The 26,426-nt window shown below is 38.3% G+C and overlaps 3 protein-coding genes across 4 annotated transcripts; all 3 read right to left on the bottom strand.

The window, feature by feature from the left end:
• Nucleotides 1-8,258: 8,258 nt before the first annotated feature.
• c2cd3 (C2 domain containing 3 centriole elongation regulator) lies at nt 8,259-26,136 on the bottom strand. Its single transcript, XM_033977390.2, has 34 exons — nt 25,946-26,136; nt 25,421-25,690; nt 25,174-25,331; nt 24,922-25,091; nt 24,714-24,847; nt 24,499-24,631; nt 24,282-24,416; nt 24,065-24,194; nt 23,867-23,985; nt 23,615-23,785; nt 23,450-23,547; nt 23,243-23,361; nt 23,006-23,134; nt 22,507-22,926; nt 21,872-22,023; nt 21,538-21,784; nt 21,284-21,461; nt 21,028-21,211; nt 20,778-20,941; nt 20,571-20,706; nt 20,221-20,489; nt 20,054-20,134; nt 19,368-19,970; nt 18,997-19,293; nt 18,782-18,920; nt 18,437-18,501; nt 18,140-18,345; nt 17,578-17,708; nt 17,365-17,508; nt 17,106-17,293; nt 15,834-16,563; nt 15,507-15,615; nt 14,665-14,764; nt 8,259-8,428 (listed from the first exon to the last, which is right to left on the bottom strand). The coding sequence occupies exons 1-34, from the start codon at nt 25,995-25,997 to the stop codon at nt 8,373-8,375; spliced, it is 6,417 nt and encodes a 2,138-aa protein (XP_033833281.2). The 5' UTR covers nt 25,998-26,136; the 3' UTR covers nt 8,259-8,372.
• Nucleotides 8,509-10,907, bottom strand: camkk1b (calcium/calmodulin-dependent protein kinase kinase 1, alpha b). Its single transcript, XM_055225899.1, has 8 exons — nt 10,635-10,907; nt 9,747-10,062; nt 9,629-9,676; nt 9,278-9,331; nt 9,140-9,191; nt 8,934-9,061; nt 8,809-8,845; nt 8,509-8,597 (listed from the first exon to the last, which is right to left on the bottom strand). The coding sequence occupies exons 2-8, from the start codon at nt 9,981-9,983 to the stop codon at nt 8,590-8,592; spliced, it is 564 nt and encodes a 187-aa protein (XP_055081874.1). The 5' UTR covers nt 9,984-10,062; nt 10,635-10,907; the 3' UTR covers nt 8,509-8,589.
• Nucleotides 10,965-14,229, bottom strand: LOC117380788 (mitochondrial uncoupling protein 2-like). Of its 2 annotated transcripts, XM_033977630.2 has the most exons (6): nt 13,877-14,229; nt 13,484-13,685; nt 12,878-13,081; nt 12,273-12,374; nt 12,013-12,193; nt 11,535-11,949 (listed from the first exon to the last, which is right to left on the bottom strand). In XM_033977630.2, the coding sequence occupies exons 1-6, from the start codon at nt 14,000-14,002 to the stop codon at nt 11,835-11,837; spliced, it is 930 nt and encodes a 309-aa protein (XP_033833521.1). In that variant the 5' UTR covers nt 14,003-14,229; the 3' UTR covers nt 11,535-11,834. The 2 variants fall into 2 exon arrangements, with proteins under 2 accessions (XP_055081872.1, XP_033833521.1); XM_055225897.1 differs by lacking the exon at nt 12,878-13,081 and having other exon boundaries at nt 10,965-11,949.
• Nucleotides 26,137-26,426: the final 290 nt, after the last annotated feature.

The raw sequence follows: 26,426 nt of genomic DNA, 5'->3' as shown, positions 1-26,426 counted from the left end.
TCAACACACCATGTCCATGGTGGTCTAGTGTATTATATTACCATCCATAACATGTGGAGAGCCATTTCATAGATGTTTCACCTTGTTTGGTTCCTTCAGAACAGTATGTGCTAACTATCTGTGCCTGTATCTTATTTGAATAGGCCTCATTTGCAAGTCAGCCTTTACCAAAAAGGAGTTGTTTTGCCAGTATTTAAGTTTGATCGCATGTATGTAAAAAAAAAAAAAAAATCCCCTTATGTGTCTTAATGTCCTACATATATTTTATATATTACTGTTCAATGATGCACAAATAGAAAGATTAATGACAAACGGGAGCGAACAAACTTGCTGCAAAGCACAGAAAGCTGCTGAAATCATTTAATGCTGCTAAATCTATATGTTATATTAAAGCAAATGGCAGTTTTAGGACTTTATTTTCATACTACACAGAAAGGTGGTTTTCATTCAGATGTAGTGACTTAGACGACAAACCCAAAGCCTTAAGGTCGGTCACACAACCTTGTTCATGTATGCCAACTATGCCACCACCATGAGTCAGCCTGCATGAGCTCACACTATGTCCCAGCTGCCTCCTTTTATTTTTAACTTGGTATAAAGTTGATGGCTTGCCAGACAAATAGCATGGATCTTTTGCCTAATTCTGTGCAGCTGCTCACACATACACAATAGTGTTTTAGATACATATTACCATTACAGTCCAGCATGAGCTTTGATGTTCTCTTTGTGGCCAAGGAGAGATATAGGTGGCACCTGTCCAGAGTTATGTCAGGACACTTTCACCCATTGCCATATAAACTGCATTATTTTTTTTAAGGTATTTGTGTTTTCACTTCTATGTTTTTTATGTTAAAGTTTTATTATTTTAATTTTAACCTCAACTTTGTGGAAACTTAAACAATACTGACAAGGCATTAGCAAATTAGACCTATAGGACACTAGCTAAGATTTTAAATGTATTATTTGAAAATCTTTGGTTCCCATCTGTTGCCCATTAAAGTTATTTGTTTATCTGTATTCTTAATTTTCTCTTCTCTATATTGTTCCCATAGCACCATACAACAACATGCCAACCTATGACACACTATTTAACCTCAGGTGAACTTGAGATGGTAGTACATTTGGTCTTATATATTATGTATGGATTTGTAGGCAAAAGTATTGCAGCCTGCAGTAGGCCTATTAGCTGCAGTGCAGACATGTGCATACACATCACTGAACTCTGCATCCAAACAGGGCGCTTCACCAATCATTAACTAAATTAGGCCATAGATCAAAGAGTATTACTTCAAAAGACACCGTTTACGGCCATGCCAAGGGAGACACTATCCTGTGAATCTTGTAATACACCAGAGATAGAGTACATGTTCAGTGTTTGTGTTAGTGTATTGCTTTATGAAACCCATTTAAGACCTGCATATTTGAACGGAGGCCTACAGTAGTACCTGAACTGCTGAAGCAGTTGGATCCACCACCCACCATCACACTGCAGCCTCGCGCTGCAGCCTGCTGCACTCAACCTTTCATGAGATGAAATTCTGCGCTTTGAACGGCCCTGGTCATAAGCCAATCACAGCTCGGATCTCTCTCCTCACCCACCAATCCTGCTGCTGTTGCTAGGGCTATAATAAGGATCTCACTGGAAGCCCAGCTTCTTGCTGCACTGTTCAGCAGACACCTATTGCATCCTGTAAATGAAAGCTTAAAGCACATAGGACATAGTTGGACTCAGACCCATCCTAACACACAGCAGGCCTGCATCACATTACTTCTATTAAAATCACAGGATGTAGCACACATATGTCAGAGTACATGGGGTCCAGTGATGCTCATCTATCTACAGCACATTTTACTTTAACCTTGAAACACAATTTACACCAAATGGCTGCGTTTGTTACACCATGCAGTCTGCTGTCATCACATCTACCAAACTGGACTGATCACTACAACCTTCCATGAGAGATGCAAAGGTCACATATCAGGAATGTTGGGAAATTTAAAAAAGAAATGCATAGCTGGCCCAAGCAGGCTCGTTTTAGTATGTGCACACACTTATCTATTCCCTTTGACCAGTAGATAATTGAGACGGTAGTCAAAAACAAGCCTGATGTCGATGTCGATGGCCTTTAAACCCTTGGGTCAACTCTGTTGATCAGTGTGAAACTCATGTCACACTACAAAGTTTGTGTCAGCTTGTTTGACATAAACACAAGCGTGACAAAAAGGAAACATTCTGAAATATCCAGGTGAAAACTGTAGTGGATTTAGCTAATTCTCTTACTCTGTGTTCCTACCTATTTAAAGTCATAGCACTTGGAGCTCTTGGCAGGTTTCTTTAGTGGAAAAACTGAGGTGAGGGAATTTTTGTCAAAGGTCATCAAAAGTGTGCTCTTTGTTTGAGGTCATTGATTTCCTTTGTTAACTCTGCACAGGAGGCACCATTTCCCCTTCACTGGGTTTTTTGTGGTGCTTAACCCCAAGGGCACCAGGAGTGAGTCTGACAAAGGAAGTAGAGAAAACAATTAATTCATGACATGTGTTTATGAAATATACTTTTAAAGTTCTATTACATTGTACCAGTCCTAAAGGGCCATGTGATATGAGACAAATTGATCACAACTGATAAACTTTTTTTTTCTTTCAACATTTCTTTCAATTGTACTTTGATGTCCTATTAACAAGACTTTTAATCAGTGTTTTTTTTAACACTAAAATAGTAAAGTTGATTCTTCCACAGTCTGAATTCTGCTCTAGACATCTTTTTACTGTGCCATCGGCCCCTCTGACCACCACCAATCATGTGCACACACCACATTCATATGGCAATGTGGGTGAAGTGTCTTGTCTAAGGACACAACAACAAAAGGGTCTGAGTAGGAATCAATTCTCCAACCTTTGGATTGCTCACTGAAATCAATATGTATTACTAAACACAAGGACATTTGTAAGGAGGTGAAGGAGGGAAAAGCCAAAATGAAAGATGCAAAATGTAAAAAGTAGGAGCACAAATATATTTATATTCAACATTTTACAGCAAAGTTTTAAAAAGATGATAAGCAAGATTTCAAAGTTTATGATGTGTCACGATGCAGTCCACACTTCAGCAATTCAAAGAAGATATTATACGTGCAGCTCCAGAAATATCCAGCTATTAGACAGAGAAAAGAAAAGATGAAGTAGAGATAGATAGAAGAACGAGGGGACCGATCTACAAATCTAAAAATAGTGCTCCCTGCAGCCTGTGAGTAGACAGTGAATAGACCAGAGACATCAATGTGACAGGCTCTCCACTACAGAGGCCAAAGTATAGCGTCCATACTTTGGCCGAATTCATCTTATCAGTCATGAAGTCTGATTCATGACCGAACACAACAGGTAAATTGCTCCCAAAGAGGCAAAAATCAGGACATGTATCATTGTAACAAAGCACAGAGGCTCTTTTCTGCACAAAGACAGCTGTTATGTATGAGTGCTGCAAAATGAATAATTTAAAATAACATTTAGACTTTGTATTATTTATCAAACTGTGATACAGTATTCCACTAAAAGGTTTTAAGGGGCTATTTCAGGGAGCACTTGTCCTAAAACATTCTCATATACATTGTCTGATGAAATGAGTTGTACCATTATGTTACCGTTTTAGTTTTTTCATGTGAATATACTGCTGTCTGTATGTTCACAGAAAAGTGTTATGCAAATTACTTATGGCTTTTCCTTAAAATAATAATAGAATAATAAAATCATGCACTGATTTGCCAGGATTATTGATGCCTGAGACTGTGTTAACTGGTTTGTGACCGTCTGGGGCTGCATTATTATTTCCAAATAACTGCATATGTTACACATATATTGTCTGAGTCACTTAGTTCTCGTGTTGCTACAGCTAACAATAATGACTGTTGAAGGCACCCCTAAGGGAATCCAAACTTCATTCACCAGCTCCTGATCTCTTGTAAGTAACTTAAATGTCACCAGATTTCACCACATCTGAGCAAACAGTCCATGTGTAAAGCTAATAATAACAATAAAAGTGTAACATGTATTTTGGGAAAATGCGCTAAACCGGCCTACAATGTGATAATAACCTGTCAGTGATGAAAAACAAACTAGGTTCTTTTTAGCTTTCAGCAGTCTGGTCTACTTATGATAATTTTAAATTAATCAAATTAAAATTGGCCTAAAAACAGTAGTTAGTAGTTATTGTATCACGCACTGGTTTTACCAATGCTCTCCAGGGCATCACAGATACCACCCTCAGCATTCGTGAAGCTGTCTGACGTGAACAGGTGAATCATGCACTGGGTGTGGGCAGGGAATTCCCTCAAGTGTAAAAATGGAGGCACAGATCTTTTGTACTGTGTGGGTAGTAGCTTGGTGGCGCTAACCAGTGGACTAAGCAGTGAGCTAACAGGTTAGACTAGAGCTAGGAGAGAGGATGAGAGAGGCTGAGGGATAAACTGACAGAATGGCATTTAGTGTGGTCTTTAATGAGGAAGGCTGGAGTGGAGTTGCTTTTGCCTGTGGAAAAACAGTGCTGTCTGGGTGTGGGACCAGACAGAGAGCAGTTTGCTCCGGTGCCTGTTCAAATGTCACAAACACACTAAAGATTTGAAAGGTAGTGATAGTATAGATGAATATGAAGTAGGCCGTGCTGAGCAGCTGCTCAGAAAAGAGCAGCAAACAGTGAAGTTACTCCTCTGTATGAGAGCAGCATTGTGCTGTTGCATGGCAACAGTTTCCACAGAAATCCTCCTCAGAAACACTCCTCTTTGGTCTCACAAAACTGCAATGGCATAAAACACTGACTGCACAAATACAAATGCTGTAAACATGCACAAGACATTATGGGTTATGGCATTTTAACACATTTAGTAATACCTGTCAATATCAAAATATGCAACCTGGTTTGTGACATATTTACAAGAGGATAATGACACATTTATTGTCAAATATGTGAATGATTGCTGGTTATAACCTATGATTTCATGTAGCCTAATTTTATGGTCCTTACTGTTTGCCATGACCCAATTTAATCTTGGAAAGGTATTCTAAATAAAAACTTAATAAAAAAACAATAAAAACTAAGAACAGTCTCAATATGATGACACTACTGATGTGCTTGGCAGCAGCTCCTTACATTTTTTTTAATCTTTTGTTGTCAGAGCTAACCACCTATTTTTATATCACTATCTAAGTATATGAAGAAGCAGAGAAGGCGCAGCACCAACACCAGGTTTTAGCCAACATGTTACCTTGAATGAAAGATTAGTTAGTAATTAGAGACATATTACATTGCTATTGGAAATACAATTCCAACAAAGTACACATTTGCTAATTAGTATGTAGAAGTTTATTATTAGTATGTAAAAATATGTGGTTCTCACTTGAGAATTGTTCCAGATATCAGTCGATCACATGTGATTGATCACTGTCATGAGAGTGCTGCCCTCTTCTGGTATGTTCGGGGAAAAAAATGCTCTAATGTGATGTGCAATATTGGACTGAGGTTATTTTAAACTCTCACTACACAATACTAATAAGAACCTTATCCAATAAACACAAGTAAAAGGTACAAAACAGAATATAAGCATGATGCCCTCTAGTGGGGCACTAGTGGTTTTACCTACACTGTTGAAATAAAATGCATTTAGGAGCAAAATATAGCATTTATTATCTTTTAGTGGGTAGGAAAATGTAAAAATAAATTTAGAAGCATATTTACATAAACAGCATCAAAATGTTAATAATTACATTCTAGGTAATTTAAAGTTACACAAATAACCTGACCATCACTGCTAGCTTTGAGCAGTGTGTTTCAATTAGAAAAAATACGAATGTCTTCTGCTGAAGCAAACTCACTGAAGCCTGCTCTATGTCCTTATTCAGCGCTTTCTGTAAAGGCTTCGTCTTCGTACAAGTCCTCCAGCTCTCCCTCCCGGCTGCCCTCACGGCTCACTTTCCTGTGGGGGAGAGAGTCCATCAAGTCGCTGAAAGCACTAAGTGAGATTGCAGATGAGCAGGAGGGGGAGGAGGGTTCTAGGCTGAAATGTCAAGCAGTGCACATCCTCCACTGTACAGCTCAACACTTTTCATTCATGCTAGCCCTAAAAAGAAATGAGCCCGAGGACGGCTGACCAAATAACCTCAACATCTGTGTGTGACCGTTTAGCTTAAGTAATACTCTGTTGTTAAGAGATTTGTAATGTCATCATTAATGGGACGAACATGCAAGTGAATGATGCCAGTAAAATATTTACCTCAAGGAAGAGTGTATCTGAAGGGAAGACCGCAGTGAAGCCAAGTCACTGCAAGAAAGAGAAGTGAACATTATACAGTATCACAAACAAGATTGAATATAACGTAGCACACCCATTGTGGAAATATAGGGTATACGTCAAAATCTTGATTTCAGCACAGTTCATGTAAGCAGAGTACTTTTATATTGTTTGTAAGGGATAGCAAAATGTTTCCGCTTTGTCTTTAAATTATGCTATATTAATTCATTATATAGCAGACCTGCAACTGTAAGTAACCCAAATGCATTATGCTAATGTTCAGGTGATCCACATGAAAGAGACAACACTGATAAAAACATGCAAATACTTTTGAAATAGAAAACAATACATTATTTGGTTTGGATTGTGACAACAGCAAAAACAAGGGTTTCTGTCATTTAATCAAGTTTATAAAACTGCTGATTAATCATTTGCAGTGTACCACATAGTCAATGTACTAGCAGCCAGCCCCTATATTCTTGAAAAGAGCTCAGATATGTGCAGTGTGGAGGAGAGAGCCGCATTTGTATGTGTAATTATCAGCACCAATGGCTCCTTACAAACATCAGTGGCTTGTTAATGGAAAACAAAAGCACCAAAGCCATTACTGCTGCAATAAGAGCTCCATTTAGCTTATCAGGGGACGACTAATGCCTGTATCTATGCCTCTATCTGCCTGTGCTTAATTGTACCAAACAACCCATACTGCTGATCAATATTCACAGATGTATTGATCACCAGGTTAATTATTCGATTGCAAGAGGTGTATGGATAGCTGTATTGTTATGTGTATGAATGCAGGCATGTGCTAGCTGTTTTATTTTGTTGAGCTAGCAGTTTGATCCAGCAGAAGAGGCAGGATTTGCAGACTAGGGCACTTACGTAAGAAGACCTCCAGGGGCAGACATGGACCTCTCTGCGCGTCTGGCCCGACACTCAAAGGGATTACTGAAAGAGCGCTTCCTCAGCATGGACTTCACCAGGATCTGCAGCACCAACAAAGCACAATTCATGTTAAGAAAAAGACAAAAGACTTCACAAGATTTTAGAGTAGCTATAGAGCTATGTTCATAAATTAACTGAGTTTTTACAATTTATTTATTCTATTACACAGAAAAAATATAAAAGTTAAAAGTTTATTAAAATACACCAAATTTCCACCATAAGGGTAAAGCGCCCTTTACCAAAACTAAGAACTGAATTGCACATTCACTTTAAGCATGTTATGCTTCACATCATCGATTAATAACTACCATCATTAATAACTATATCTTCCATAGTCTTTAGAACTTTGACTCACCACAGTGGAGAGGCTGGGGATGAGCTTGATACTGTTCTTGACCTCCTCCTCAGTGAGCTCCAGCGCAGTACAGTGTTCCTCCTCTAGAGGGAGTGGGTCTGTGCCGTTTTCTGTCACCCATGGGTGCACCTGTAACACACATTTGCATGAAAAGTTCAAAAGAAGTCTAAGTCTAATACAAAAAGTTGCATTTCTCACCTTAACTTGTGGCAGTGTGATTCTTGTTTCAGGGTTTTTATCCAACATCCTTTCAATAAGATCTCTTAAATCATCACTAATAGCGGGCCTGCGAAGTTCATATTTATGCTTGTGATTTTACAAGAAAAGGGGAAATAAAACACTTTTTGAGTATCTAAAAATGTTCTCACGTTTCTGGAAATACCATGGGGTCTTTCTTGATCTTGTTGTGCAGTGCTACAATGTATTCATCAAAAAAAGGACACTGAAACAGAGGGAATGCAAGATTAACTCAATATTTGATACTTTAAAGTTTTTAAAGTCCAAAACCACCTTACCTTTCCAAAGACAAAACAGTAAAGGGTGACTCCCATCGCCCACAGATCTGAAGCCTGGCCAAAAGACAACATACAGTGTGAACATGAATATCCTTTTTTATCATTTTAAAGTTTATATTGCACAAGATTTAGAGTATTCTCACTTTGCCACTAAAGGTCTGCTCGTGGTCGGTCATAGTTTCAGGGGCCATGAAGGCGGGGGTCCCAGCGGTGCCTGACAGCAGAGCATCTGCACCCTTAAACTCTCGACTGACTCCAAAATCTGCAATCTTCACATGACCATCATCCCCCAGCAGCAGGTTTGAAGGTTTGATGTCTCTGTGGATGATCTTGTGGAAGTGCACTGTGAACAGATACAATATCTGCTGATCAAAAGTGGTTAAGGGAAATATTACACTATAATTTATTTTAAACATACAATATTCTATTCCCAAGACCACATCCCTGAAGTAAAAGCGAGCCTGCTCTTCTGTGAGGGGGTTGTCTGTAGGCACCTCCATCACAGGCCTGACAAAAAAAACACAATATTGGAAATGTTTCAATCTGCATTTTAATTGATGAAAATATGCTTCTTTGTTTATTTCACTTGTATGTATAAAACATACCCCTTTTTCATTAGTTCGAAGGCTTTAGGTAAAATAGAAATATGTTTATTATTCCCATGCTAAATAAATAAATGAATGTATCAACTTTTAAAGATGTTGTTTATATACCATACCCATGTGAAGTCCATCCTCAGTAGGATCATCAAGCACCTAACACATGGACACGTCAGCCTCACAAACATATGGATCTGTCTGAGCATTAACAGTTCAACAGTATTATTATTTGTTCTTCTCTCACCTCCACTAACTTTACCACATTGTGATGGTTCAGTTTCTTCAGGATGGCAATCTCCTTGTAGACTTTGTCCAGTGGCAACACAGCTTTAGGATATGGATCCTGCTGTGAGCCTTGGGATGGCCAACGACCTGACAGGACATGCATTCAAACTCAACAAAAACACATTTAAATCAAAGTATTCAGATTGTCATTGGCACAATACTCACGGATAAATCCACACTGCTTCATGAGTCTCTTCTTAGAAACAACTTTCATGGCCTACAAATGGAGCAGAGTATCAGTAATAACACACATTAAAAACCTGCATGGAGGAAATAATGACTCATTATTTAAAAATGACTTGCATAATACTCTTCTGAATCTTCATTATATGCCAGTTTCACAACTCCATATGAACCCTGGTAAAAACAAAAAAAAACAAAAATAAATTTAGTTTTTATATTATATTATATTAATTTTATTGCATGTCTGTAATCTCTATCGTCTTTTTTTTGGCTGATATATAGTCTAGTGGGAATAGATTTTTCTGAATTAAATGCTATCTATTATGGGTTCTGAATACACTGCAATTATAGCTGGACTGAAATGGAAAAAAAATCATTATTTATTACTTGATATCACAGCTTATTAAATGATTTTTAATTTTTTTTTTTTATCTTACCCCACAGCCCCAAATTATAACCATATTATATCACCTTTCCAATTTCTTTTTGCAGTTTGTATTGGTTGAGCTGGACAAAGTCCTAAAGAAAAAGACACAATTATGAGAAGCGATGTACTTTTAAAATGGGTTTTTATTTTTATGCCTTTTACCTCCCCATCTGTGATGGACACCCGTTTGGTCTCGATGGTGGGCTGGCGGGCGATGCGACGCTCCTGCAGGGACATCTTCCTGTAAGATTTGGTGACGGGGGGGCGGTGCGTCCTGTAGCCGTTTGGGGGGGTTAGGCGGTTGGCTGTGATGTTCATGGCTGCCACCAGGTCCTCTAGCTCTGCAGGATTCTCTGGGTCCATATCTGCCTCACAGCCCGGGTCTGTGTCTGCACTCATGGTCCACACTCAAGAGGAGGTCTCGATGTCACCACAGGGAGTTTAGTAAGGATGCCAAAACACTGGCAGCAACATAGCACTAAACCCAAATAATACACGTTAATTACACAATATTAGACAATGGATACCAACAAATAATTTCTATTGTAAAATACTGAATGTCAATATGCTTGTTTTTAATTGACCAATAACTGTTTCATTTTTTTAATTTCTAACTTTCTCTAGGTTCATGCAATATTTTATACTCCTGTTGTGATTTTAATGGATTGAAATTGCATGTAAAATGGGTACTTGTCATCAAGCCTTTCTCTGATGCTCTGTTCACCTCATAAGTAGGCCTAAACTAAGCCAAAAATATAGCCTAGGGCTACGAGGAACAAGAAAGCCTATTATGCAACTACTACAAGGCTGCAAAACAAAACCATTTCAGCCCTCAGCTGCAACAGTGTTTAATATAATTCTAGTATTGTAGTACGACTTGTACATTTCTTAATTGTATTTTGCAGAAACACAGCAGGCTATTCATTAAAATCCAAATTAATACAAACTGCTACGTTACTCGGAATAAACAAACAATAGGTTTTATTCTATTGGAATAGGAAAGAAATTGCTTTTCCTATTAAATGACAGGGGATTCCTGTTTTTACTTACCGGTTGAGGGTGTGTGGATGCAAGAGAAAATGTCTTCATATTGTCGTTGTCCAGGTCTGTGCTCAGGATGTCCCAGGACCTCTCTGCTGATCAGGCGGGACAGGCTCACTGCTCACCTTAAGGATTAACCAGAGCCACATTTAGCAGAGGCAACGAGCTCTGTCCTGTCAACAAAGAACATAGTGGCACTGGCCTGTTTGTGTAACTAATATCAACACGTTACATTTACTTTTCTGCCGAGTATTAAAAAACAAAACATGCTGTGATCAAACACATGATTAAAGTAGTTTGCTTAAAATTAACCCTGAGATCATTTCCCCATAACTCACAATTTCCTTATTTGCTCTTATCTGCATTCATGCCCCACAGGCACGCGTGTAGTGAGCGCCATCTAGCGGACGGAAACGGAGACACGACTCAGTTGATGTGAAGTCCTCAAAACAAATGTTGACAACACGTGTCCATCAGTCTAATGGAGGTAATGACGATATGCAATCATTTAATGCACCATTTAAGGAGGACTTTTGGTCATAATAAGGTGTATCCATGGATTTCAGAACGATGATTATTTTAAAATCAAATATCTCATCTTTTGAATGGTTAAAATGGTCCTCAAGATGTCAACTATAACAGGAACCTGAAAGCCACAGGTCTACTGAGCAAAGCATGGATGAATTAAATAATATTAGTGGTTTATACAGTTTAATTAGAGTTTCAGGAGCTGCACGGAGCTACATCATAACCATCATTTCAAATCATGAATTAACCATGTCAGCCTCTGAGAACATTAATGATGCAGTTACTTACATTTAAAATGGCAAAAAAGCTTATTAACAGAACATATATGTTGACAACATTAAGTCATGAGGAACCATACTTTTATAACAGTGTTTTTAGTCATAAAAATTATTTATTGAAAACTAAGCAATTTTCCCCACTTGTACCATATATTCTTTCAACTTAAATAAAATCAGCAGCATTGCACTTGAGGAGAGTAAACTTGATCATACATAGGTAGTTACATGAGGTCAGAACTCAAACACCCAAACATAGCAAAGTGAGGGACTCTACTCTGAGACTCCACACAATAATTAGGATAACAGGCTTGACATTTGGCCCCTTTAAGAAATGAATTGCACTGCCATACATGAGGTAAACCATGCCTAGACCAGTACGGAGTCCTCAGGTTTAAAGAAAATATCATTTAGGAGAGTTCCAATACTCCTTGAGTCTGCAGACACCTCTCTTAATTTGCTCATAGCTTACAAACATAACTATATTCCAGGATCCCAGTCGAAGAAATGAAGGCATGAATCTGGAAGACACAGCAAGTTAGGTTGTTAATGCTTGTATCATTTACATTAAAAATGGCACATACCCTTTGTAGAACGCTGTGGTCCCTTCCTTTAGTAACATAATGAGGGCACAGTTAATGGCCCCAGTGTACTGGCCTGGCACTGAGTTCATGTAACGCGTCTTCACCACATCCACCGGTGATGCCACAATGGTTGTGCAAAATCCTGCTGCAAAGGCTGCTGTGAAGTGGCATGGCATGTTGTCTGACAAGGAAACATTTACAATATATTTAGCACAGACAAACCACAGCAACTGCTCAACCGAACGGCATCCTGAACTGACCTGTCATTAGCTTGTACTTCAAAATTAGTTCTTTGATAATGTCATAGGTAACCAGTTCCGAGCAATTCACAATGGAATTTCGAGCTATATTTGGCAAGCAACCTATATGAGCAAAAGTAAAAAAAAACAAACAGAACAATCAGAACCAGTTGATTTTAAGGATGATATATTGGTCAGTGGTTATCTGCCATTTTCAGATGATTTCCCAAGATATTAGTATTGGTCTGACATTGAAACTTTGGCTGATATTTTGGCACATTTTTTTCTGCACCATCCGAGTCTGTGTGATAAATGATAAAGTGATACATTCATTGTAAAATTTCCCCCACGTGGCCTTTGTTCAGACTCACCTGTCTCTCTGGTTGTCTTCTGTCAGGCCAAAGTTGGCACACTATCAGACTGAAGTAACGTAGATAGCATCTACTGGTGATATGTGAAAATACAACAAGGGTGGGTCGGCCAGTCTAATCGCAAATTGTAGCTTTAAAAGCTTAATATTGGTATATATTGGTTATGGGCCACAACAGCAAGATAAATATTGGATTGGTTATCAACTAAAAAAATCCATGAGACCATCCCTAGTTGATTTAATTCAAAATAAAGACCTTTCCACAGGCCCCTGATGCCCTCATCTCTGGCAATGGTCCTGTAGGCGCTGATGGTGCCGTCGTATCTCTTCACAGCTCCATTCTCAGGCAGCCTCACCTGCGCCTGAAACCGCACCTTGACCACATCTGTGGGCTGAGCGAAGGCCACTGCCATCGCTCCTGTGGTGGACCCTGCCAGAATCCGAGTGCCAATCCCAACATCTGCATAATACATTAGTCATCAATGAACTTGTCAGTCTGGTCACAGCCCCAGTACTTCCTGTTACCTAATGCCTAGTAAATGAGTTGTTTGTGATCTATACAGTAGATAAGAAACACAACAATACACAGAGTACTGAACAGTTTAAGGCTGAAGGATTCTTTTTAAACAGCCCTAAACCAGTTTAACTTGTTTCAACAGCTGCGGAGAAAAGTGGGTGGCTCAGACTTCGCTATTTCAGAGATGTGTGAGGGGCAGGTCTGTGCCTCCAGCATTTTATGTTCCTTAAGAAAATCTGACATTTGACCTAAAGAGAGTTGCATTTAAAAACAACATATGCTCAACAGCACTTTTCTGGATCTGTTAGACATGTGATGTTAGGAGAGGATGCATTTCAGCCATACCTCCCGATCCCCTGGTGTAAAACTGCTTCATTGAATCATAGAGGCCGATGCGCACAGAAGCAAAGCTCATCTGTCTGTGAAGTCCTGCCACCAGTCCACTGTAAAGGCTACGGGGACCTTCTGTCTTCACCATGGTGAAGATGGTGCCAAAAACTCCTCTGTACTTCTTTTGCACATTTGTGGATTTAAACTCGCCCTGAATCTGGAAAGAATAAGAATCACAATGTAAACATTGATCTTAATACATTTTTTATTTACAAAAAAGTAAAGGAAGTGTTTTGTCAAACTGAAGAATCCCAGGTAGAACCACTGTGACACTTTGTTCCTTTAATATATGTGAAAGGTGTGCATTCAATTTAAAACACATTTAAAGGAACTAGTCAACAGTCTAACCTGTAGTCGGACTTTAGCTGTGTCCAGTGGAAAAGTGACCAAATCAGCTACACAAGCAGCTGTCCCAGCAGAGAAGATTTTGACAGCCACAGTCGGGGCCAGCTCAGACGCTACTGTAACAGCCATCCTCAGAGAAACAAGTTTTAAAAGTTTAGGCTAAAAAAAACAGTAGTGGTGCAAAAGATCAAGTTAAAAATTCTCCCAATCACTCTTGAAGAAACTGTCATGTTTCAGGTAACAAAAAAATATAGTATTCTGAAAAGCATTAAAATGCATTTTTGCTGATGGATTCTCCATAAACAAAATCCAATGTGTCATTCAAATTGCACAGCTCTGACAGGACGTAGAGCAGGGCAAACACCTTGACTAAGATGACGAACAGAAAAACAGTCACCGCCCTTTTGAGAAACTGCACCACCCTCAACCCTAGCTGCTCCTTTCAAAACATATGAATTCCTGTGGGCTATCAAATTACAAAAGGCTTTTCTCCAGACATAATTACGCACCATTGTCTATAAAATCTATAACCACACAATAACACACCAATAACAATTTAAGGTATAGTTATTTATTTTCTGGCAAGATTTACTATGGGACAGTTAAATAATTCTAGTAAAGGTTTTGAACAATAAAATCAAAATATAAAAGCAGGTAATAATGTAGAAAATATTTATTTATAAATAGAAAAATGAAACTTTCAATTATGTACAGTACACATGATTTGCATTAACTGGAATTACAGTTTAATACATATGTGGCTCAATTTCTTTGAGTCTCATCAAAATGAGCTGCAAATATTCTAGCTATTCTGTCCGTCTCCTTCCTCAAAGATGAAGGTGACATGTTGGGGCGTGACCTAGGACCTCTTGCAGGTGCAGCACTGGGTCCCTGTAAAAAAGGTATAAAAAATAAAATAATTATCCAAAGCATTTTTCTTGTATGTGAAGTAATCTTACTTAGAACTCTACACAATAAGCCAAGGTGCTACTCTTTTCTCTGTCCTGTCTAGGACAGGGAGCAGCAGCACCTTGACATCAACAGGACATCAACCTGCCAAGGGACTGAATATGGAAATTAGCCATGTTGGCTATAATCTTTATATATTTACATTTTAAAATATCCATTCATATGTCCTGTCCCTTTACAAATAAATAAAATAGGAAGAAATAAGTGAATTTAAACGGCAACTCAAAGAATGCTATGTCAATATTTGGACTGTGCAAACAATGCAGTTGATTCAAGATATATTTTATTATATAATAATAAGGCACTTGATTTGTTACGTAAATTTGAATGGAGCAATAACCTGCAGATCTGGTTACCATTCACATTCAAGAGCCTTCAATTGTGCAATTGTGTAATCGTGTGTATTTAATGTAATGAGACAATAATAATACACAATTATATCTAGTACATAAAATGCTACTAATGAATTGAGATGTATATAACGAATTACAATAAAAAAGACAGTGGCAGGTCTTTCCATCACCGCTGTTTTCATTTCATTGTTACCATCATTACAGCTCAGTTATGTAACTAGACAGATTTGTGCGTATGACAAAAAAAAAGAAGGAACACTTTGATCCTTCCTGTTTAAAATATGATGGTTATGATAGTACATTTTACTTACAAGGTCGACGGGAGATTGTGAAAAAGATGGAGCCAAACGTATGGCTTTCATAGATGCTTCCATCTGGTGAGGAGGGAGGAAGAAATTTGGCACCTCCGGAATAACCGGTCTTTATAAAAGCATGTTAAGAACTGTTACTATTCAACTGTGTTAAACCTATTTCACTGTTAAACAAATGGTTTTAAGTCAATGAAAATGTTTACGTAGGATTTAGTACGGCATTTTATTTCTGTTTGCTCTGGGTACATTTACTCTAAATGCATGCCATTTTTTATATTTTTTTTAAAGCAAAAAGCGGTATAAGCTCATGGTATATATAAAGGATACGGCTTTGGTTGTGGGTCATCAATCTTCTCTGTACTGATGGGATTGTGGATTCCACTTGAGGAAGCTCCAAATGCCTCATCCTCTGACTCACTGTTAAATGCTGGCTTCTTGTCTTGTATTTTCAAATGTAAACTTTCACATGTCCTGGGAGTTTCTTCATCTGTATTGGACTCCTCCTTTTCTGAAATGTTATCCCTCTTATTGTCCTCTTCACAGTTAAAACTGGCATTACAACTGGAATCCTTTATGAGCAGCTCTGTGGTCAGGTGTTCCACTTTTTCACCATGACTTATTTCAGTGTCAATACTTTCAAGAGAAACTACATCAGGATCTGATAAAATGCTAGTCCAGGGGCTAGTTTTATCTGTTAAAGATGTCAGTTCATTCAGATGTCGAGGTCTGACAATAGTTTCCTCATAATCTTCATAATCTTCATCATCATCCTCTGCATCTTGGTCTATTTTACAACCTGGTCCCTCTTCATCATCCGTCTCTTGTGTTTGGTCCTCTTCTGATCGGATCTGAGAGTTCACATCGTTTTGAAAGTCTTGTCCGTGGCTAGAGTGTATCGTGTCTTCATTTGTCAAAAGTGGTTGTTGTGAAGTCGTAGGCATATTATGAGAAGACTCTGGGGTCTCATGTGGAGTCTGAGGGACAGGGTCTTTGACAGAATAATTTGGGTTACTCTGTGGGATGGAGGGTATGGTTTCCAAATGCTGTTCTTGGAGACCTAGTACACAGATATCAGCATCAGTTACTGCAATACTGACTGGATTATATATACCGGTACACAAATATGTACATATGATTGACTGGTGGTGTAGTGTAAACTTTACCTTAACATTCAAAGTTTACCTACTCCTTCAATTTTTTCCCTCTGTATTTACTACTTTTTACATTGTAGATACCTATTGCAGACATCACACATATGAAGCAATATGTTGATTTGTGGATTTAAAGAAAATAGTAGTAATAACTCTAGCTAGCAAAGGGTGGCTATTTTAAGAATTGTATAATTATTATAGTTATTTTGCTCTGTTCACTAGATTCCATGTTTGACCATTCATAGTTTTGATCACTTCAGTGAGAATCTTGAATGTAAATAGTCATAAAAATAAAGAAAAAATATTAAATGAAAAACTGTGGCTAAACTTTTCACTGGTAGTGTACCAGTGACTATTACTGAAACAACAAACCCTTACCTGTGCCATTTGAAGTGCCAGAAATTGTATGTGTTGTCAACTCAATTTAGAAAAAGCAAAAGGAGCTTACCACCAATGATACTGTTGACTTGTCCGACTAACATACTGGACTTGAGCAGGAGGTGGTCAGTGTCCATCTCAGAGGTTTTCTGCGCTTCTGGTTTATGGATAACACCTTGATCACTCATTGGAAAAGTGGGAGCTGAGAGCTTGCGACTGAAGTATCTTTGAATATTGTCAAGCTCACCTAGTTTTTTCCTTAAATCCAGAATAAATAAAGTCAGTATTAATCATGTTTATGTGATTAGATGCTATAGTTGTAGTATTACCTTAGAGCTGAAAACAGGATTGAGCTGGATGGATTTAGGTCTCCGGTACCACTGGCAGGAGGAGCAGTAATTTGCTCGTGGAGGCTCTGATGGTAAAGCCGCACTTTGTCCATGTGTTCAAAATGACGGTCACTCACACTTGATCTAAAACAGCTATATTTTAACATGGCAAAATTGTTGTAGAATGAAACAAGTTTATGTTAAATATTTCACCCTTCAGAGAACAGTATCTCTGTGTGGTCTGGAGAGGAGATGTTCTGTTCGGGATAGCGGCTGATGTGCGAGGGGAAACTGCTGTAGATGGCTGTTGTGTGATAACTGATCGGATGGCCTTGGAATAAACCCTGTAAATAAAAAAAAATCTTTATAGCCGTTTATTAAATTAATTACTATATAGTAGTAACGCCCAATTATTTTAGTCGTTGACTAGTCAGCAACATTTTTTAGATTAGCCGACTGGTCAAATGATTATTTCTACAGCCCATTGAGGTTTTTGTGAGTGATACATTTTCAACCAAAAAGAGGTTTAAATATGGTTATTGAAGACTTCTAAATAGAGAACATTTATGAATAAAGTGTATTACTGATACTGAAATCAGAGATATTTTATTTTGGTTTATTTTAGTTGCTCTTTTGGCATGTGCTCTGAGACTGTATAGTCCAGTTAATGGTTAAGACTATCAAAATACAACAATGATAATTTTACTAGTTGACTAGTCAGGATTATTCTGATTAATCTGCAGCCCTACTATGTATTTTAATTTTTAAAACGTACTGATGAGTTAGTAGGCGTTTCTTCGCACACTGTCTTTCTTTGCAGCCTGAGGTCATGGATTCTATGAAGCGGTGTGACGGCCACTTTGAGTTGGCCATGACATTGACCGCTAAAGTCTGTAATGTTGTACCAGCCACAGACAGAGGGCAGGCCACAGAGCAATGGTGTTAGGTCGACTGAAGCAAATCCAATCACCCTCTCGATCTCTGTAAACAAAAACAGAGCTTTTGGTTGTATTTATTTTATTCATTAAAATAAATAAAAAATATTTGTATTTCCAACAAATCTATTATTCACCTCCTTTGTGCCACACTTTGAAGACAAGAGATTGTTGGGGATCCACAAGTAAGTCCTTTGGAAGTCTGAATAAGGCATAAAATACACAGAAAGTTTTTTGTGAATATAATATGGTATACTATTGCTACAATAATACTAACAATAACAATGCTCTTTTTTAGACAAATGAACACAAAATAATAGTAATAGGACATTATAGTCTTTAATGTTATTATGTGGTCTAGCACTCATTCTGACCATTCTAAAACTATAAATTGTTCACATGCGTTTCAATACCAGTTCTACACTGGTATTGTGTACACTGGGTGTACATTTTTTAACAACCCTGAATAATTAATGCTTTACCTGCACTCGTGTTGGTGGTCCCACACTGGGCTGTCATTGTTGGTAACCACAGCTGTAGAGACAGGTTCAGCTGAGTCTGCAGTGACATAAGAGACACAACAACTAGGGGTCCCTTCACTGCGATCTGTGAGGGGACAACCTTTGGATGAAACAATTCAAATTATTATGACAAAATACATAAATATAAAGATCCATGCACTCATTTATAGACTAACCTTTCAGATTTAGGTGCATGGCTTTATCTACCATAATAGTCACAGGGAATGATGCATTATAGTCCATCTCTGTATGCTGCACAGTTGTAATGTCCGTTTTTCTCGAAGTTGTTTTTTGATGCGATCTCTCAATAGATTTTTTTGTTGTATCATCCACTTCATCAGATAAAAGCTCTTCTTCATCAATGTCTGTATGAGCCGTCATCCTCGGACCAGGACCCAGTGCCAGCGTAATGTGGACCCTGAGGGCGGCTCCCTGCAGATCAGCCGCAGAACGTCTAAACATTGGGTAAACTCCTGTGAAATCCAAACAGTTTAATGAAAATAATGCATGAAAAGGGTAATAAAAAAGTTGAATAAAGATGATTTACCACTTAATGTAAGTTTCTGTTTAGACATTTTAGCAAGTGCGGACAGATCAAGAAAGGCTGAGCCCACCAGTCTGTCTGTATCACAGGGCCTTTGACTTTTGTCCTTGGTGACAGCTACCCACATTTGAATCTCAAGCATTTCTTCACACAGATACCAAATTAGGGGTTGAGTCCTTTTCAGCTCCACTGTTGTGCTTCCTTCAAAACTGACTGTGGCGACACTCTCCTCCTCAATGACTGGGTGCTTCATGTGAGAACAGAAAGTTTCTTGGTCGTAAAACTTGTATCTAAAGTAGCAGTAGGTTGTGCGCTGCATCTCTCTGAGGCCGGGCAGAAGCAGGCAGTGCACAGGTATCCAGGCTCGAGGTACCGAAAAAGTCAATGAAATCTTACTGAGGTTTTCCTCCCAAAACTCCTCATCATCCTCTCTTACATCAACTTTATGGGCCATTTCACAGCCCAGGCCCTGCGCAGCTTTGATGACTCTTTCTCTGTCTGAGTGATGGGCAAAGCTGATGGAAATTTCAACACCCCCAACCAATATCGGCTGCTCTTCAGAAGAAGTCTGTTTTAATGCATGCAGTCCAAACCAGCCTGAAATGCCTAAAAATCATGTGAAAGCAAAATGAATCAGAGTGAAACCAACAATATTAAATCTAGCTGGATAAATACTGTATATTATCTACCTGTTCTTTTATAGATCAAATTAGCAAGTGGTACATTAACTGTACCCAACTGAACATCTTTTGGTTGGGAGGCTTCAACTCCTTTGGAAGTAGACAAAAGTGGAATATAAGAAATGCAGATGCTAGTTGTATTAAATGTGCTCTTTTAAAGTACATTTCATTTGAACCTTTTCGACTCTCTCTGTTCCACACGGTAAAAATGACAGAGGCCTGCTCCAGCTGCTCTGCCAGACTGAGCGACTCCCCTGTGCTCCTTTGAAGTAACAGGTCACATGACATCTCCATATAATGGTCAAACTCTGGACTGAAGGATCGTGTCACTATTCGAGTGCATCTCGTTTCACGCTCGGGCAAAAAGGAGACCTGAGCTGTGATGTAGCTGTTCACACCCACAGAAGTGTAGTAGCTGAACTTTTCATTTGTCTCTGCCACTGTCCTGCAAGGACCAGGAGATAAAAATGCTCTTATTTACTTACTGCCAACTGAATATGTCATAGCAAGAGTGATCATGGAGTACCTGGCAGCAGCTTTCAACCCAGACGCTCTGTGGATTTGTATCACCAATGTCACAACACGAGATGCAGCTCCTCTTCCCATCTGTCCCTCTGGCCTCACAGGCCGGTGTTTGTATTGAACACACACATCCAGCAAACCTTCAACAGTGGCTTATTTAGTTATTAATTCTATGCCAGTTAAGTGTATGTTTTACATGGTACATGGTTACCTGAAGGCTGAGGCTGGTGATCTGTGTCAGTCCTTGGAATCAGTGGCAGTGAGAACATTTGTGCCTCATTGTGCAGTCTCTGCATGGTTATCATGGCGCACAGTTTGGACAATGGAAGCGTTCCTCTAGCCACAAGCTGATCTCGCACATTTGGATAGTAATATCTGCAGACACATGCATATCATCACACTCAAATCCTGACCAGTAGTGTAATTTGGCCAGCAAAAAACATGAAAAACATGTGACAAACCGACACCACACTTCAAACTGTACTCCGCCCCCACCACTCAGGCCCTGGCAGGACAGAGAGCTGAGTAAGACCTTCTGGATGGGGACTCCTTCAGGAGCCAAAAGCACATGTCTCTCAGTGTGGCCAAATAAAGGGTCAGGGACGCAAAGGGTAGTGGTGGTGCGAAATGGTTTTAAGTTGATGGCTATAATACATAAAAAGGTAATTATCACAATGACACAAAGTAGTTACTTTACTGAAATGCTTAAATGCTTACTACTTTCTATGAGGTCTATATTTGCAGTGAGATCTCCTTCTTGACAGGGGAAAGTGTATTGAATGTAACAGTCAGCCTCACCCCACACAGTGGACTGCAGAGGTGTCAGCCCGACAACCTTTTCCACTTTTATCACAAACACATGCTCCTTCATTATTTCATTAGATGTTCTGGTCACCTACAACACATGAAATCCAGTAGTTTTGGTATGTATACACTGACTCAACTGTATAAATGTCTTATTTGAAGCTTACCTTATTCTGTTTTGAATGTGGCTGATGATCCAAAAGATGGACTGGTCTCACCACAGGTGCAGGAGAATGATATTCTTCACCTCTTGCTGACTGAAGGGCAGAAATCTGTTCTGATCGACCCATAGCTAAAATAACTTTAAGGTTTCCTTTGCAATTGCCTGAGAAAACATCTATGACAGGCATGTAGCAGTCCACTCCTAATACTGGGTACTGAGCTTGGAGAAGTAGAAGTGCAATCTTTGCATCTCTGAAAAGTGGTAAAAAGGGGAAAAAAAGAGTAGAGTGTAAGCATTAATAATAAAACAACATAGCCAAAAGACCTCACAGTTCTTACCTGAATGACATGTAGAACTGGTGAAGAGGTAGTTTAACAAGGCCAACAAGGTGATCCTGCTTTGGACTTCCGATCTTTTGCCAAACCTCGATCACCATGACATTGTTCTTCATGCGCTCCAGCAGTTTAGATGTCAAAGCAACAGGGGTCATCTGAAGAGACAGTCACAAGATTTTATTTCATATATATACATATACATATACATATATATACATATATATATATATACATATATATATATATACATATATACATATATATATATATACATATATATACACATATATATATACACATATATATATACACATATATATATACACATATATATACACATATATATATACACATATATATATACACACATATATATACACATATATATATACACATATATATATACACATATATATATACACATATATATACACATACATATATATATACATATATATATACATATATATATATATACATATATATATACATATATATATATACATATATATATACATATATATATATACATATATATATATACATATACATATATACATATATATATACATATATATATATATATACATATATATATATACATATATATATATACACACTATATATATATATAGTACCTGCACAAAATTAAATGTAGGGTTTGCCTGTCCCCAAGCGACATGGGATCTCGCGGTCTCATCACACCAGAACAGCTTACAGTTCAAGTATAAATTTGGAGATTGCAATGGGGAACACGGAAAGTGTCCATTAGGCACCATGAGTAAAGTGTGTAACAAAACATCTGTGCTCTCCACTGTCGGCTGATCTCTGTGCTGACACAGGGAAGTGTAAAAGCTGTCTGGAAAAAGACCTTCTCCTGTGAGTCTGGTAGGACTCATGGAAACTTCCATAACTGGGACCTCTGCAGAAACTTTCTTATGTCCAGATAGTGCATTCGCTGGAGTGGCTCTTGTATCCCAAGGTGTTGTGTCTCTTTGCGTCAATGTCTGTGTAGGTATTTCTAAGTCTTTCTTCCCTGTGACAAGCTCAAGAGTCACCTAAACATAAATAAACCAAATTACATTAGAAATAAACACCACTTAAAGTGTTGCTTCATTGTTTATTTTGGTCATTTACCTTTAGCGGTCCAATATCTTTTGCTTCTCTCTCTTCTTCCACACTTACAGGCAGCAATAGAGACTGAGACAATGATTTGCTAAGCAGCAAACTACGTAGTGGATGAATTGCTTTCCCAAATAAAATAGGCTAAAAGAATCAAAACAGCGTTATTAACAACTGCATTATAATGCTTTATGTACCAACTTGTGTAACATGTACTAGGAGTGCACTAGGTGTACCAGGTGCATACTATACCTTTTTTTGGTTGCTTCTTCTCAAATATATTCTAAAGATAAGATCAGTTTCCCACCAAAGTTTAACAGCCGCTGTACTGAAGTGGACAGGAAACAAAGAGCGTTGACTGAACTTCACAGCTGAAACAGTAACACGCAAATATTCACATTTCTAAACATTTAAAAATATAGTTTTTGTTTTTTCACTGAGGAAAGTAAATTGTCTTACCTTCTCCTGTAATCTTACTGGAAACTGCTCGGGTCACTTCTTCGGCATTATGATGTACGACAGACACTCGTGGCAAAACATACTCAACAAAATATGTGCTGTTGGAAAAAGACAATTTGTGAGATTCTAAAATAATATAAAGCCAACATCAAATTACTTTCCTACCATTTTTTAGTAGATAGGGGTCGTGGAGGTTTGCCTTTGCTGGTATTTCTAGATGAAGGAGACAATTTTTCAGAGGGAACAGCCAGAGAATCTACACAGACCCTCAGCAGCTGGACAGAGGTCAGTCTGTTTAACTGATCTGCAGAAAGGCTGTGAGAAACCATGTCTTCCCTGCAGGTGACAGTGAAGTAAATTAAGTGACAAAACTGTTTACGTTTCTTACAGTTACCACACAACTAATTTGAAGCCTACACTCCATTTGTTGTGGTTTCAGGCTGCTTCAGGGGTTGCTCAGTTGCTCCTGGTGTGTTGTGTTTTTGTTGTTGAGTTTGTTCACACAACTCTGTATTAGCAGTTTGTTCATCAATGGCCTGAGAAGAACATAAACATCTTAATACACAAATTATTAATCAATCCCAAAATGCCATTATACATATCAAATATACTTGCAGGGGATTTATAGAAGAGATTTTCCAACAAGCTCAGATCATACTGTGGGTCATTCAGTTCACTGTCTCCACACAGGCTGCTTGGGTTGGACAGAGCTGATAAGTCATCCCAGAGAGGAAGAGGAGATGTACTGTAAAATTAATAACCACAATGAGTATTAATGTTCAAATAATGCACAACAATGTGAATAGTACGTTTTAATGCCCGTAATCACTACCTGCCAAGAAGCAGATCCACAGCCTTTTGGTCTATGTCAGAAATGTCTACGCCTTGGTCACAGACAGCAGTCTCCATGTTTGCATTTCCAAGCAGTATATTTTGAAGTAATGTACCAGGAGGTGGGGAGGGAGGCCTATCAAATAAAATTCACAACAATAAAGTATGGGCAATACCACAAGCAAAGACTTGGATAAATGATTAAATCCATCACTAACTTGGTGTTGAATTGGATATTATCACATAAGAGAGAAAAGGGAGCATCAATGACATTCGGGGCAGTGTTTATGTCAGTTTTAATAGCTGATGCTACCATAGCATCCCGGAGTTTGTTTCCACGCTCTAAAATCACTATTAAAGAAGAAATGTTACTTTAATTAGGAACTGTTTAGAAATACAAGCCTCCAACATGTCTATAGAACTATACTGTTACCTGAGAGCATATCATTAGTTGGCTCATTACCACTGCTTGCAGGATTTGCTAACGTGGGGCAGTTGTCAATTGCCTGGTTATCAGGTAATGCCTTGTTTTGCTCATTTCTTTGGAAATATAGATGATCTTTCCCTCTAAAATTATATAGAATTGCAGATAAATAAACATACAGTATTTAATTTGAAAGTTGAGGAAAACTTGAGTAAACCTTGGCGTGTTTCCACTGGGGCTTTCAGATGACTCCTTTCCATTGCAAGCAGAGACCTTGGGTTGAGAAGACATTATTTCCTGAGGTGCTTTGTCAATGCTTATGTCTGTGGGAGGGCATGAACTGCTGCTGTCATAGGCTTCAGTCAGAGGCTCTAAACAAAGTGAAACCTAAAAGAAAGCAATACATCTGTAAACACAAAGGTTACAAAATGATATAAAATTAAATTCTGAGTGCAATGTGCTGTCCAACCTGCAATTCTCCAATCTTCTCAGATGTTGGCGAAACAAGTGTGTAGAATCCACTTATGGGGTGAGACAGAGAAAGACGGGGGATGCCAGCCACTTGAGCTCGTGCAATTGGTAAATGGTCAGGTTTTGTGAGGACTTCAAGTACAATGTAACCCATGTCTGTAAATCATGACATGAGGTATATATCAAAAACATTAAGAACTTAATGCAAAACATCTGGTGAAGTACACTTAAAGATTAATTTGTACCTGTTAGGTATGAAGTGAACTGCTTTGGTCCACAGCGAATGGGGAAACGTGTTGTTGTCTTGACTGACTTCTGTGATGCCTGTGATCCATCTCTAGGAAAGAAGTGGGTTCCATTGGAGGTCTCCCCCCACCAGCGCAGCCTGACAAATGTGTTTGAAGGGGGTTTGTGAACTGTCCATAACACACGGCTGACTGTCACCCGCAGGAAGCATCTGAGCTGGCCCTCCACTAAAGGAGGCAGACTTGTTGATGGAAAAATGTCGCTGGAAACTGTAAGATATTTTAAATTCAATGTTTAATCTTTGGCAATAACTCCAGTATAAAGATAAGAAAAGTAATTTAACTACATTATACGTGAAGTTAATCAGCCCCTAATAAAATATACCAGATTTGCAACTGCTCTGTTTCTGTTCAATATTGGCTAATAATAAAAATAATAAAATAAAATAATTGGCTAATAGCAAATAAAACACAACCTCTTACAACTTCTTGTTAGCATAACAGCTAATGCTAACAACAGATTACCTTTCCTTCTGCTGCCTCCAGCTTTAGCGAGCCTCGGTTTCCTGCTCTTCATGCCTCAGCTCAGTAGAAAAGGGCTAAACGTAGCGGCGGATAAACACTTGGTGGACATGGTTGTCTCACGTTACGGACAAAAAGTAATAACGAAAAACGCAGATTATCTCCATGCTTCTTTCATATTACTACACTGTCAGCCATTCACTTCAGCGCGCAAAGTGTCTCCAAGCAACAAGATTGGCTGGTCCCGCCTCCACTGCCGCGGTCTCTCACAGAGGCATCATGGGAACTGCAGTCCTAGGCAAGACTTGTTGTTGTAGTTTATTTTTATTTCTTAATTTCTTAATTTCTTAATTTCTTAATTTATTATTATTATTATTATTATTATTATTATTATTATTATTATTATTATTATTATTATTATTATTATTATTATTATTATTATTATTATTATTATTATTATTATTTATTTATTTATTTATTTATT

Source organism: Periophthalmus magnuspinnatus, chromosome 13 (genome assembly GCF_009829125.3).
Source record: "Periophthalmus magnuspinnatus isolate fPerMag1 chromosome 13, fPerMag1.2.pri, whole genome shotgun sequence".
Lineage (NCBI taxonomy): Eukaryota > Metazoa > Chordata > Actinopteri > Gobiiformes > Gobiidae > Periophthalmus > Periophthalmus magnuspinnatus.
This window is presented reverse-complemented; position numbering and strand designations above follow the sequence as displayed.

What these genes read in the sequence shown, in the direction of transcription:
- camkk1b (XM_055225899.1), bottom strand. Translation starts at nt 9,983, where the DNA reads ATGAGTGCAGACACAGACCCGGGCTGTGAGGCAGATATGGACCCAGAG. An exon ending in TGCAAAAAGAAATTGGAAAG is followed by an intron (nt 9,332 to 9,628) that starts GTGATATAATAT and finishes TGTTTTTACCAG; the next exon opens with GGTTCATATGGAGTTGTGAA. An exon ending in ATGTGGTAAAGTTAGTGGAG is followed by an intron (nt 8,846 to 8,933) that starts GTGAGAGAAGAA and finishes TCCATGTGTTAG; the next exon opens with GTGCTTGATGATCCTACTGA.
- LOC117380788 (XM_033977630.2), bottom strand. Translation starts at nt 14,002, where the DNA reads ATGGCTGTTACAGTAGCGTCTGAGCTGGCCCCGACTGTGGCTGTCAAA. An exon ending in CATCAGGGGCCTGTGGAAAG is followed by an intron (nt 12,375 to 12,877) that starts GTCTTTATTTTG and finishes TTGCTCATATAG; the next exon opens with GTTGCTTGCCAAATATAGCT. An exon ending in GAAGTACAAGCTAATGACAG is followed by an intron (nt 12,194 to 12,272) that starts GTCAGTTCAGGA and finishes TTTCCTTGTCAG; the next exon opens with ACAACATGCCATGCCACTTC.
- c2cd3 (XM_033977390.2), bottom strand. Translation starts at nt 25,997, where the DNA reads ATGAAGAGCAGGAAACCGAGGCTCGCTAAAGCTGGAGGCAGCAGAAGG. An exon ending in AGAAGATTGGAGAATTGCAG is followed by an intron (nt 25,092 to 25,173) that starts GTTGGACAGCAC and finishes GCTTTCTTTTAG; the next exon opens with GTTTCACTTTGTTTAGAGCC. An exon ending in GACCACCAACACGAGTGCAG is followed by an intron (nt 18,502 to 18,781) that starts GTAAAGCATTAA and finishes TGCCTTATTCAG; the next exon opens with ACTTCCAAAGGACTTACTTG.